The sequence below is a fragment of the Mizuhopecten yessoensis genome, unplaced genomic scaffold (genome assembly GCF_002113885.1).
Source record: "Mizuhopecten yessoensis strain PY_sf001 unplaced genomic scaffold, ASM211388v2 scaffold1539, whole genome shotgun sequence".
NCBI classification, from domain to species: domain Eukaryota; kingdom Metazoa; phylum Mollusca; class Bivalvia; order Pectinida; family Pectinidae; genus Mizuhopecten; species Mizuhopecten yessoensis.
Genome location: NW_018404097.1, coordinates 245,967 through 260,843, shown reverse-complemented (window position 1 = coordinate 260,843; position 14,877 = coordinate 245,967). Strand labels below are relative to the sequence as shown.

The 14,877-nt window shown below is 36.8% G+C and overlaps 1 protein-coding gene across 11 annotated transcripts in view; it reads left to right on the top strand.

Annotated features, from left to right (window-relative positions):
- The window catches only part of LOC110464388 (dedicator of cytokinesis protein 1-like), a 98,832-nt gene extending 86,131 nt beyond the window's left edge, over positions 1–12,701 (top strand). For 7 of the 11 annotated variants that reach the window (XM_021519664.1, XM_021519601.1, XM_021519609.1 and 4 more), the window contains 3 exons: positions 891–1,060; positions 2,007–2,033; positions 7,836–12,701. In XM_021519664.1, coding sequence (XP_021375339.1) covers positions 891–1,060; positions 2,007–2,033; positions 7,836–7,934 — 296 coding nt within the window. In that variant the 3' untranslated portion in view covers positions 7,935–12,701. Of the gene's footprint in view, positions 1–890; positions 1,061–1,498; positions 1,506–2,006; positions 2,034–2,154; positions 2,733–7,835 lie in introns of those variants that run through there. The other 4 variants (XM_021519626.1, XM_021519641.1, XM_021519617.1 and 1 more) reach the window with 4 other exon arrangements.
- Positions 12,702–14,877: the final 2,176 nt, after the last annotated feature.

The window sequence follows — 14,877 nt, the reverse complement described above, 5'->3', positions numbered from 1 at the left end:
ACACTCAATATCAGTTCCTACGTAACTCACAACACTCAATATCAGTTCCTACATAACTCACCACACTCAATATCAGTTCCTACGTAACTCATTACACTCAATATCAGTTCCTGCGTAACTCACAACACTCAATATCAGTTCCTACGTAACTCACCAAACTCAATATATGTTCCTACGTAACTCATCACAAATATTATCAGTTCCTACGTAACTCACCACACTCAATATCAGTTCCTGCGTAACTCACCACACTCAATATCAGTTCCTGCGTAACTCACCACACTCAATATCAGTTCCTACGTAACTCACCACACTCAATATCAGTTCCTACGTAACTCACAACACTCAATATCAGTTCCTACGTAACTCACTACACTCAATATCAGTTCCTACGTAACTCAAAACACTCAATATCAGTTCCTACGTAACTCACAACACTCAATATCACACTCAATAACAGTTCCTACGTAACTCACAACACTCAATATCAGTTCCTGCGTAACTCACAACACTCAATATCAGTTCCTGCGTAACTCACAACACTCAATATCAGTTCCTGCGTAACTCACCACACTCAATATCAGTTCCTACGTAACTCACTACACTCAATATCAGTTCCTTCATAACTCACCACACTCAATATCAGTTCCTGTGTAACTCACCACACTCAATATCACTTCCTATGTAACTCATTGCAAATAATGTCAGTTCCTATGTAACTCACCACACTCAATATCAGTTCCTATGTAACTCATCACAAATAATATCAGTTCCTACGTAACTCACAACACTCAATATCAGTTCCTACAGTCTTGCCTTAAAGAGTACACTTAACTTGATGTCAGATTGAAATTATTGAAGACTTGATCAAAGGTTTTTTCCATTGTCAGACACGAACAGCAGTAGTGACCAGGAGCAGACGGACACTTTGTTAGAGCCGCCACAGTTACCAGAGAAACACAACACCTGTTCAGATTACTCCAACCTCTCCAACGACATTCCAGAGTTAGCTGTGTCTCGTAACTCCTCTGCAGGTGTACCTGGACATCGAAAATCCAAGGTTGTTGGCTTTTTCCGAAAGTTTCACAGAGCATCCACTACCAATTTTGAGGAAGATTGAAATTTCAATAAGAACTCATTGCAGTATTTATTTTGTTCAGATACTAACAGTTGTATGTTTAACAATACTGGTAATATAAAGATTGTACAGTAAGTATAATGTGTAACATTGACAACAGTATGCGCCTCTAGTGTACAGAACACTGCCCAGGTAAGTTAACATCAGGTAATATTTACAACAGTAGTAATATATGTAGTGATGTTTTATTTATAACAGGAGGTAATAAGTTTACAGTTAACTATATATTGTAAAGATGGAAAACAAAATTTAACCTTTTTCAAAGCACCTGGAAAATTTGAACTAAAATAATTCCAGCCACTGATTATTTTAATATGAGAAGATTTTAATCTCTTGTGCCTTGTTTGTTCTATGTTCCAGAGGACAGGTATGGTAGTCACGGTCGACCCAGCTTAGGGGTCGTCTCAAAAGTCATTGTTTTTGTTGTTGTGTGGAGTGGGCGGTTTATTTAGTTTTGTCATCGTCATATTATATATATATACCAAGTTTATTTTCTGCACATTGCTCTCATCTTTTGATTTCCATTTTGACTTTGTTTCTCCATTAGTTGGTAGATGACCTTTACTTTTGTAATATAAGAATCATTGTAACATGAAGTTTGTGTTTAAATAACCCTAGGTCCTATATATCGTCTACCTTGTATATATTGTCTTGGTGGAGTACATTTTATCTACGTTATTTATATTGCACCAGTGGAAAAAAGTCAGTTTTAGTAAAAAAAGGGACCATCTCCAACCATTTAATGTCATCATTCTTACGGACTAAGGACCATCTCCATTGAAATGCTAGCCCCTATGTACTTTATGCTGGGTATCCATGTTAAGAATTTGTGGAATAAGATTTTAATACTGTGCTGTTTCCCTCACAGAATGATACCAATCACTTCTATGAGAGTGTAAGTACGTTATAATCAGGTTACATCAGATTCATTATCAGTTCAATATCTAAAGAAGCATAAATGTCTTGCGACTTTTTCTACTAACTTTTGATATGTTTGTTACCGTTCTTTAAAACAGATATGGATCATGGAATGGCAGTTTGTTTTAACAGGAATGACCTTGTGTTGTGAGTCTTGTCATGTGGTCAGTTACACACAATTAATTGCTTCCAATATTCCTTTGCATTGCTAAATTTTTGCCAAATTTTTAAACAAGGACAACATTGGTGTCATTACTATCATCATACAAGTGTTGTATGTCCCTCTATGTTACCACAGTTAGATATACAACTCCAGCATACAGGAGTTCAAGGTCATGTTGCACGAACATGCCAAGCCAGAGTTATACTCTATGAACGTGTCAAGGTCAAGGTCATATATGTCATGAAATCTTCCCCAGATGATAAAGGTAACACTAGCAAATCAAGGTCATGTTATACCAACATTCTGTGTCACATAGTTCACATTTAAATACAAATCCATAGTGCTGTAGTATGGGCTGCACTACCAAGGTTAGGGTCATGTATGTTATACCAACAAACATTGTTCCAGGGTCAAGGTCGTATATGTGTATACCTGAATTGCAGGGTCAAGGTCATGCATGTTATACCAGGGTCAAGGTCATGTATGTTTTACCAGCATACCAGGGTCAAGGTCATGTATGTTATACCAGCATACCAGGGTCAAGGTCATGTATGCTATACCAGCATACCAGGGTCAAGGTCATGTATGCTATACCAACATACAAGGTCAAAGTCACTTATCCAGCACCAGTTACCTGGGTCATGGTTAATGGTTACCCAAAAATACCACTAAAATACCAGGTTGAAGTACAAATGTGTAATATCAGTCTGAAGGTTGTAATAGTGTGAACTATCCTGGTCCACATCTTCAAATTTTAACATGCTTCATCGTTTTCATTGATTTGATGGTTTATGCATTACTGCATGTCTTTTTACCTAACCTTATCACAGGTCTATCCAGTATCATGTTGCTTTACAAAGTAGTATGATGAAGATTTTCAGTGACTTATGTTGTTGGCGTTCATTGACTTATGATGCCAGTATTAAGTGTTTTAAATTGTCCTCGTTTGTTGACTTTAATTAAGATGCAAGCATTCAATGTTTAATGATCTAGGTGTTCAGTGACTTGTGTTGAATGTGTTAAGGGACTTATTATGTAGGTGTTCAGTGACTTATGATGAAGGGGTTCAGTGACTTATGATGTAGGTGTTCAGTGAATTATGATGTAGGTGTTCAGTAACTTATGATGTAGGGGTTCAGTGACTTATGATGTAGGTGTTCAGTGATTATGATGTAGGTGTTCAGTGACTTATGATGTAGGTGCTTAGTGACTTATGATGTAGGTGTTCAGTGACTTATGATGCAGGTGTTCAGTGACTTATTATGTAGGTATTCAGTGACTTATGATGTAGGTGTTCAGTGACTTCCATTGTAGGGGTTCAGTGACTTATGATGTAGGTGTTCAGTGACTTATGGTGCAGGTGTTCAGTGTCTTATGATGTAGGTGTTCAGAGACTTATGATGTAGGTGTTGAGTGATTATGATGTAGGTGTTCAGTGACTTATGATGTAGGTGTTCAGTGATTATGATGTAGGTGTTCAGTGACTTATGGTGTAGGTGCTTAGTGACTTATGATGTAGGTATTCAGTGACTTATGATGTAGGTGTTCAGTGACTTACATTGTAGGTATTCAATGATTTACGATGTAAGCCCTGCATAAGTTATGATGTGGATATTCTGTAACTAATGATTTTGGTGTTCATTGTCTTATTCTGTAGAGTCTCTGGTTTGTCATAGTTTTTTTAGTGAGTTTAATATAGTGTTTGACAAGTTATAATGTAGGTTTTTAGTGAGTTATAATGTAGGGTTTGACAAGTTATAATGTAGGTTTTTAGTGAGTACCAGTAACTAGGTAGGACTGTCTTTGTAAGGTTCAAGTTTTAAACTACCAGTAACTAGGTAGGACTGTCTGTGTAAGGTTCAAGTTTTAAACTGCCAGTAACTAGGTAGGACTGTCTGTGTAAGGTTCAAGTTTAATAGATCATTACTCTATGCTGCATGTTGAATTTGTTCACTTTATCAAAGCATTCATACAGCATTTGTCACTAACACTATCAGAGGGCCAAGTTTTTTGTTTACATTCCATTGATGTTTTCTGTTAATAAACATTTTTGTACTATCAGTACTATTAGTGATTATTAAATGTAGGCATACTTTATATCTTTAGAAGAAAAAAAATGACAGAAAGTTGAATCCCGGTAATATACTTAAAAAAGGTTGAAGTTAACGAATACAGGAAACATGTAGAGCACAAAATCTGGCTATGGTGAGTCTGAGCTTAAAACAAGGAGGAGTCTGATTAGTGTAGCCTAATTAAAGTAGGGGCAATATAAGATTTGTATAGGATCCTCAATGATATGGTGCTACAGTATTTGACTTTTGAGATGTTCCCAACCACCACTTTAGTGCTGTGTATAGTCTTTACTGATGTTGTGACACTAACACCTTGGTTGGTAGGTCTATTTCAGCAGAATCAAGTGACCATTGATTAGTATTTATATATATATATATATCCTCATTCACAAAATGTGCATCATCTTGGATTGTTTGATTTTAAGTTAATTCTAAATGGGTAAAATAGAATAGTTTTGGTAATATTTAATGTTTGTATTGTGATTGGAAAAAATCCTCAAATAAGCAAAGCTGATAGTTATGATGATTTTTTTATTAGGTCACCTGAGACAAAGTCTCAAGTGACCTATTGCGATCGCCTTTTGTCCGTCGTCGTCCGTCGTCCGTCCGTAAACAATTTACATTTTCGACTTCTTCTCCAAAACTCTTCAAAACCAATTTCAATGAAATTTTGCAGAAACCTTCCATGGCCAAAGGTCAACAAAAGTAGTGTCTGGTTTGGTCCCCAGCCCCCAGGGGCCCGAGGGGCGGGGCTAAAAAGGGTCAAATTGACTAAAATTTCAAAAATCTTCTTCTCAAGACCCAGATATGGTAGAATCAAATACTCTTCATAGATGGAAGGGTCTTAAGCAAAATTGTGACTTTCTCTTGACCCTGGGGTCTCACGTTTCCCCTTGGGNCCGTATTTCTCCCTTTTCATTGGCTAGAAGTTAAGGACCCAAATCCCAGCCGGATGTTTAATTGCCATTGGAAGTAGTCAATTTGGATTAGAATTATCAGTATGGATAGCAGTTTGATGGTATGCACATATGAGCCCTGACTGACCCCTAGGGGCTGATGGGTCGGCCAAAAAGGGTTGAATTTACTGAAATTTCAAAATTCTTCTTTTCAAGTCCCAGATATGGTAGAATCAAATACTCTTCATAGATGGAAGGGTCTTAAGGTTTATGACCCTAGGGTCTCACGTTCACCCCCTTGGGAAGAAAGAGAGGGGGGGGGCACAATTTATTATGGTTTATAATGGCAAATGATACTTTGAATATTACATGTTAATATATAGCTTGATTGGAATTATAACCCTGAGTTGACAGTTTGATGGGGCCCAAAGGTACCAGTGTGCTAAAATTTCTTCATTTTCCTTGTTTAGAATCAGAGGTGCGAGTTTCAAATACTTTTTAGTCTTGATTGATTTTTATCACTTTGAATAATATTTTTGTTCATGTTAAAATCAAAATCAACTCTCTGTATAAATATATCAGGTGAGCGTTAAGGCCCATGGGCCTCTTGTTGTAGATGGAAGTCCTGTTACATCATTATATAAATGTTGATCACTGGAGGAGGGGGTGTTATCATTAACTAATTAGATATTGTTTTATACCCGTGTCCACACATACGAACTAACCAGCATGTTACAGTATAGCCTATTGTTGTTTGGTGTATGTGTTGAAGATTCCCCTCTCATAGCCTGTCTGTACACTCTACCTCTCCTTCTAGCTCCATCCTTAATGACAAGTTGATTTAAATGCCTAATGCATTGACTTATTTTGACATATTTAAGAATAAGAATTGATATCAAAGATTTTAATTAATGTGAAATTTGTTGTAAAAATAATACCAAAAAGTCTGTAATGATAAATATTGACACAATTTTCCTCTTAGTTTAAGATATACGTCCATTTCACTACAGTAAAACCTTGTTGTACTGCCAGTATTTGTTCAGATAAAACCTTGGCATGATATAGGGTTTGGTGGTACCTCAAAAGAAATATTGAAAAAAGAAATCAGAAAAATTTATGTATACTTTGAAATATGGTGGCTGTAAGCAAGGAGACAGATGAAAGAGGAGGCATTATAACGAGGTTTTACTGTAATACTGGAACATCAATCTATTGTGAATGTTATTTTCCTCTGCTGTCCTGAATGACAACCTTTTTAGCGTGACAAAGACCTCAAAGCAGATGGATGATCTTCTACTTGTTCTGACAGAGATGATGATCTGTGCCTGGACAGGGTTTTACACATTGGCCTCTTAATAAGTAAAACAAATGACACATCAGCCTTTTACTCAGAGTAAAATTTGTGACATGTTGGCCTCATACTCTGTTATAATTTTGACACTAACATCATACTTAGAGCAAAAACATTCATAGATGCTGTTACAGCTGAAAAGATCTCATGTTTGCAGGTTTAAAGTTTTGATTATTTATCAGTCCCCAGCTAATGCTACTGGAGGGGACCTAGGTTTATGCTATGTCCCCAGCTAATGCTACTGGAGGGGACCTAAGTTTATGCTATGTCCCTAGCTGATACTACTGGAGGGGACTTGGGTTTATGCTATGTCCCTAGCTGATACTACTGGAGGGGACTCCAGGTTTATGCTATGTCCCCAGCTAATGCTACTGGAGGGGACCTAGGTTTAGACTATGTCCCTAGCTGATACTACTGGAGGGGACTCCAGGTTTATGCTATGTCCCTAGCTGATACTACTGGAGGGGACCTAGGTTTATGCTATGTCCCCAGCTAATGCTACTGGAGGGGACTCCAGGTTTATGCTATGTCCCTAGCTGATACTACTGGAGGGGACTCCAGGTTTATGCTATGTCCCCAGCTGATACTACTGGAGGGGACTTGGGTTTATGCTATGTCCCTAGCTGATGCTATGTCCCCAGCTGATACTACTGGAGGGGATTGCAGATTTATGATATGTCCCCAGCCGATACTACTGGAGGGAACTCCAGGTTTATGCTAAGTCCCCAGTCGATACTACTGGAAGGAACTGCAGGTTTATGCTATGTCCCCAGCTGATACTACTGGAGAGGACTTTGGTTTATGCTATGTCTGTTAGTCAATGTGTACATCACTTTTTGTCAGGATCACACATACACTCTGTCACTGACAACTGCCAAATTGTATGTGAGTAGCCTCTGTGAATGGCAGAGTATCACATAATTAAATTTGATTATGGCCCTTTGTTCATTTATAGTAACAAGTTTGCCCAAAGTTGAGGACATATTGTTTGCCTGCATTACCTTGCCTTGACTATAATATTTTTTGCTATTTTAGGATTCATTATAAGTTGATGAGCATTGTCTTTAATGCAATACTAATCACAGTAAATTAAAGGAATAAAGTTCAGGGTCTTTGGTTATGGTTTAGCTCTTGTGGCCAAAAGCTTCATTCTTTGTACTTCTCTTTAAACAAACCATTTAACCTTGCAGACATGAGCTGTTGACAGTTGTGTTTAACCTTGCAGACTGAAATTGTTGACAGTAGTTTTAAAACCCAGTGGTTCAGATTTTTCAGACATTCTACTTTCCACTTGCAGCCTCTGCCCTCTCTACCTAAGGAGGAAGATTTGGCACCCCCGCCTGTGCCCAAAAAACACACCACACCAAAGATTAACAACAACCTCTCTGTCGACTGATGCTTATCTCCCTTTGAATGACCTCTTCTCACATTCTGTAGGAATTCTTCATTCTACTTGCTGTGTGCTCGGCATGTACAGTGAAGATGGTTGTTGAGAGCCTGCTGTTTTCCAGAAAGAATTTCTTGGACTGTGCATGAAGACTAGCTGTTCTTTAAATCTGTGATAGCTGAACCTTTACAAAAAGCTACTTCAGAAGTTTGTCTTTCATGTCTCGCTTGAATCTTCCAAGACAAAATAATTTTCCAGTATGATTTTATAATACTTACTTCCAGATACATTGCTTTTGGGGTAGTTTCATGTTTTACAGTATCTTGGTGAAAATCGTTTTGTACTTCACCAGTCAAAAACAGCTCATTAGGTTTTCTTATTTAATGTATAATGCACAATGTATAAGACTTCAAACGAACATTTTATCTTTCTGACAGAAATGAGTAATTGAAATTCTAAAAGATTACATACTGTACATACCCCTTAACTTATCATGTTAGTCCTAATCTTTGTCAACTGATTCAACTAACTCAGTCTAAATATCACTCCATGTGTTCTATAGTATAATAACACTCTGAAACTGATGTTAATATCTTAAAATTCCTGATATTAAACTGTGTAGAAGTTTGACTTGCACCATTGTTGTGTTCAAGGTGTAATTAAGAAACAATGTTATGAGCAGTTATTTCTTAAAAACACTCCATGCTAGTAATGGCGGCGGTGAGTCAGAGTTTGCCATCCTCTTTACACCCACATGATGTTATAATGTAGAACTTATTACAGATATAAAAGACTTAATCAAGCCTAGACTTAGCTGTAATGTCACTTTTTTATACCTATAACTTGTAGTACTTACTATTGGGGAGAGCTATCTTCCCTGATGGTGTTATAGTTGATCAAATCACTCAGTGCATCTTTGTTCCAAACTTCACATTTAGTGAGAGTCTACAGCTGTGAATTGCTACCTAAGCCCAAGTAACATTCAAGGAAGTGCAAAGATAAAAAGACTTTAATTAATCGTAGACTTATACATGTAATGTATCTTTTTATATTTTACATCTGTACCTTGTAATACTTACTGTTTGTTGTGTATGTGATGTATAGATGTGAAAGTGTTATCTAGTATAACTGGTATCCTGTATCATAAAGGGTACCGATTTGTATATATGGACTTTACCCTGGTCTGTCGAGAGGTATAATAAGCCTCATTGGATCTTGGGTGTTTAGGCAATTTAACATCAAATTGTTCTCAATACCGATTGAGGCTTATACTCCATAAACCTCAACGAAACAGAATTAAGTCCATATATTTACATTTGGTGCAATTTTCATATTTTTCAAAAAAAATTGTAAGACATCAGACTTGAGCAAGTCCAAAACCACATATGTGCCAGACCATGTGACATCATCACTCGCTATGTGACATTGCCCTGGTAAGATAAATTGCTGTTTTGTGTTGATTTCAACTTTGAAACAACACGACATATAAATACAGGTTATTTCAATCGGAAACTTCTCGGAAAGACAAATTGAAAATAATTCATAAATGGGACTACTGAGGGAAGCAGTTTGCTCTCATATTTATTCGACAACTGGAAAGTTAATTGAAAAGTAAACCTAAATATTAACTGCTTTAGAAGGTATATTGAGCCCAAGTTCAGTAGAAATGTAAATATTGTATCATACAGGATACTGTTACTTATAAGATGTAAAGCTAACATTCCCACTGTAATGTCTTACTGAAATCTATCCATGTATATGTGGTTACATTTGTGAGTATAGTCCTAGAATGTATGTGTATAGGAAGCTGTTTTACATTTTTGAAATTATGATGTTTTGTAATATGTCCTGAACTTTTTCAAATGGGATCACAAATATTCAGAGATTCTCCATGTTTGAACCAAATTCTTGTTATTGGTCAGAAAAAAATCTTTTGACAACTTTGAAATTCTGAGACAATCAAAAAGATACTGGTGCCAGAGTTATGTCCCTTCGCTGGTCTCATACAGATATGCCAGAGTTATGTCCCTTCCAGTGAAGCACTATGATTGCAGTTGCAAACAGTGTCAACGAGATTACTCATTGAAGAAATGGTCTGTGAGTAGTGTTTTTCTGACAGGGTGTGGTACATATTGATAAGATTGGTGTCACTTGTATCGAAATAGAGGGCTTTGTAATATCGCATCAAGTGAGTAAAACACTTACCCGAGTAACTATTGGTAGTAATGAGCTTACTGGTAAATCACTGATGATACAGGTCATATAGACCTTTTGATTTATTTTAAAATCATGATAAATAACATTGTCAAAAACAATATTTGTCTTTGTTCGAATTTTGGAGGATTTGTGTTAAGTATGTGGACAACAATATTTCTTTTTCTAATTTTGGAAGATTTTCGTAAAATCAGATATCCCAAAAACAGCATATTAATTGACGAATTTGTATCCATTCTTGCCATTGTATGATTTGTAGTAACAAAATTTAGATAAAATTCTCTGAAACCAAACTATAACTGTGACTGGACTGACGGTCCTGCTGATTCCTTGTATATGTTATAAACAATATTTCAGTATCAGAATATTGTTCCTATTGTGTATGTATCTATACATTATATTTAATATATTTAAAATCAGTGTCTGTTGTAGACACCCTATTGCTTACATGTAGGCTATGTGTTCAATAGCTTTATTCAGATCATTTAAATCTTTGTACTTTGAACAATGTTATAAAAGTAGAATATAGAAACAGAAACTTCTACAATCTGAATTGTTTATTAAGAAATTCATGTTTAGAATTTTCATGTACCGGTATTTCTCACTCGATTTAGAAACCAAATTGTCTAGACAGTAAGACACAGATTTTACCAACATCTGTCATATTTGTATGATAGATAAGTGGAAATTATTTGGTGCATATGTCCCTTGTTTGATTTGCTACATTGTAAATGTTCCCCGAGAATGAAATTTGATTGGATGATCATTGGAATTAATGTGTAACTTAGTCATGATAAAGCAGTGTGGAATTGTGTAGATCAGTCAATTTCAGGAAAATTTCATCGTTACTTTACTGACAACCTATTCCACACAGGGGGAAAAAATCAGTTACACACAGTGTGATCCATAATACACTTTTCTTGGATGATCCCCCCCTCCCAAAAAAGTCTAATAAGGTGAAAGTGAATTGGTCTACAGTTCCAGGTGCATCATGGGTAGAATTGTGTGCGATAATAAGTCGCAACATGACTGTTCCTAAATGGTATACCAGGTGGTAAGAACTGATATATTAACATACAAACAATGTTAGAATCAGACATTAATTGTTTTCCATGTTTTCTAGTCAAACTGTAGAAGGCATTATGAAATATATGTTTCAGAGTGTGTAAATATGGCAGAATGGGAGACTGATTGGAAGTCTCCTCGCTTTTTATATGTTTTAGAGTTTTGTAAATATGAAGGATGAGATATTTGTAAATATTGAATACTGAGATATTACATTTTTAGATCTCCTCACTCGGCAAGTCTCGGAGATTGTAATAACTACTGGACGGTATGGCAGTTGACCATGTCGTTGCTATAAGTGGCCTTCAATGCTCCAATGCATACTGTTTAGGCTTCCATGTCATGAGCGATTGTTTGTTGCTTGTGTTTGATCTGATCATATCTTGAAAATAAACTTGTCAAATATTGAATTTTCAGTAATATGAAAGGTTTTCCTTGGACTAAAATATGACTGTAATTTCTTGCGCTTTTCAACAATGCCTACTGACCCCTCGCCCTTCCCCCCCATAGCTGAGGAATTACCCCGGTTACAAAAGGCATAAGCCGTTATACAATAATGTATGTGCCAACGATCTGTCACTCTTCCAGGGGTCCTACATCAGAGTCTGCACTTGGCCTGGCAGAATGAACCAATTAAACAATAAACCATTTCATTTTAAAATGTTCATGTGTGAATCCCCCCTCCCCCCACTATTGTGTTGAATACATAATGTATGTGGCAGGTGTAAGGGTTCAAAGTGGCTGTCTGAGGGCAAGTAGTTGGAGAAAACTATTGAAAATTCAATTTCTTAATTGGATTCAAAGAATCTTAATTAATCTTGAGTATTTGTGTATGGTCTGTAGCAGCTACATAGTGCTGCCTTTTGTAATGTTTATAAAACTGTGCCAATATAACTTGTACTAGTACATATACACCAAGTACATGTGTCAGGAAGGAAGAAGAGTATCTCCGTTAGTAACGGCTATACTCTCAGACACCGAGAAGTTTGAAAAGAAAATTAGTGTGGCTTTCATACTAAAGAAATCTTTAACTTCAAATAAAAAAAATCTTGCATATAAAATGTATATTGTGATAGTAATATTTACAAGGACTATTTATATTTCTGCTGTACTATTTATGTATGGTGTTTTTCTGTACATTATAATGCCCCACTTTTAACTGTTGCTTTGTAAAACATTAATCTTACAGGTGCTTTGTTTTATCATCAGTCGGCTCCTCATTATCTATGATCATTTTGTACAGTGTTTTATCATTACGGAATCTAATAAAGCAACATTTCTGATGAATTTGCTATATATATCTGCTAGCAGATGTTTATTTTTCACATATATTGTAATAAATTTGTTAGCGGTCAGCTAGCTGATATTATTGTCGTGCAGATTTTGCCTGGCGGCATTTTTTATTTTTGTATATATATGGAGCTGTGGGCCATACCTGTTTTATGGTAAGAGCTTGGCAGTGTGTACTACATCAATAAATATCTACATACATATGTTGTTCTGTGTCACCTTCTCTGTGAAATGTAGGAGAACATTTCAGGCTGATGTGATCCTTTCCAACAGGAGACAATTTTCATGATGATATTTACCAACTATGGTATATTTCAATCTAATTTATCCCTTAAGAGTTCAAATAATTCACACCGACATCTGACCAACCAAATTCACGGAATTAGCGTCCCCTTGTGTGGCATGCTTGTGGTGGTAGTGATATTTAAATGTTTGGAAGCTGTCAACCAATCAGAGTGAAATATGTGCCTGTACCATCATTAAATATGTACAGATTCCACCCTTCCTTGAAATTGGTACGGACAATGACATAAAAAAAATCATAAACCAAATTTGGAAAAAAATAAGTAGGTTAGATACTGTTTAGAAAACAACATTCGAGCAGAAAGGAGTGTGACCTAATTAAAACTACAAATATTCTGGTCATCTTCAAACAGGTGCTGAGCATCATAATTTAAATGTGTTACTAACAGACTAGCATCCCTGAATAAAAATAGAAACATTTCTAACTTATAACTAACCACAGATTGAGAAAGTTTCAAATAGATAACTACTGAACAGAATTTCACACTGACAATATATTATTCATATCTTTTATAATACAACAAACACAAGAATTGCTTTAAGGATTTTATTTTTATTTGCTGGCTGTTCAAGCTGCTCAAATAAGGACTTGGGCTACAAACAGATTGCAAGCAACATTGACTAAAAGAGACCTGGCCAAGCCGATCACTCCAGGATTGTACGAGAGGAGGGCACTGACCAAGCTGATCACTCCAGGACTACAACAAGAGGGCACTGGCCAAGCCGATCACTCCAGGACTGTACGAGAGGAGGGCACTGGCCAAGCCGATCACTCCAGGACTGTACGAGAGGAGGGCACTGGCCAAGCCGATCACTCCAGGACTGTACGAGAGGAGGGCACTGACCAAGCTGATCGCTCCAGGACTACAACAAGAGGGCACTGGCCAAGCTGATAGCTCCAGACTATATGTGAGGAGAGCACTGGCCAAGTCAGTTGCCCAGAACTGTACGACGAAGGCACTGGCCAAGACGAGGGCACTGGCCAAGCCGATAGCTCCGTAAGAGGGCACTGGCCAAGCCGATCGCTCCAGCCTTTAGGAGAGGATGACACTGGCCAAGCCGATTGCTCCAGCCTGTATGAGAGGGCACTGGCCAAGCCGATCGCTCCAGACCTGTACGAGAGGAGGGCACTGGCCAAGCTGATCGCTCCAGGGCTGTACGAGAGGACATCATTTACAGGCAAACCAAAAAACTCAAAATACAGCATGTAAAGGCAATCAGCATTAGTTTACAAACTTACCAACTTTTTTAAATTCGAAAAACTAGCCAGGAATCTTTTACCAAAGTTTCAAACACATTATAAATCTGACAAATGATAATCACTGTTACATGCTGCTATGTATCAAAGCTGCTATCTGATTGGTTAGAGTTCTAAGTTTGAAATCAAATGTACATTGCTTCTTGTGAAAAACAAAAATGATTGATCATAAGTTTGAGGGATAAAATATACACAGGAAAATAAGGATACGAAGGGCCCAATCACAGGTAAGCTGTTGGCCCTCGATCTCACAGAGAACTACACCCAAACAGTTCAATGTAGTTATAAGGCTACAGAAACCAAATATTATTAGGCAGCAAATAAATTGCATGTAAGAAAAACAAATATTAAAGACTAGTTTCACATAAAACAGTTCATGTTAAATTTTGCAAGCAAAACAAGCTCCACTGCTTAATCTTGCAAAAAATGAAAGAGATCATTTTGACAAAATTGACCTATATTACTAAGTAGGCGTTGAGAGACAGACTACAGCACATCGCTACTATTGGATGGATTTCTCATGTGTTTCTCATATACATGTTCATAAGTATGGTTGCCATTTCAGTTGGACATTTCAATTACGAAAAAATAGCATCATTACAATATTGTCAATCAGCGAGGGAAATGGTGGCCAAGACTCAAACTAGAAAGGATGAACAATAACTCGGTGATGATCACCGTTAAGTTAGACATTTCATTCTTCAGAAACATCATTAGCATCTTTTGAAAAATGACCGGTATTAAAACATTTTTTCTTAATTTTCTTTCAACACAAAGTTGGATCATTGTGTGGGTAATTTTCATGATTTCTACGTTGAGTCG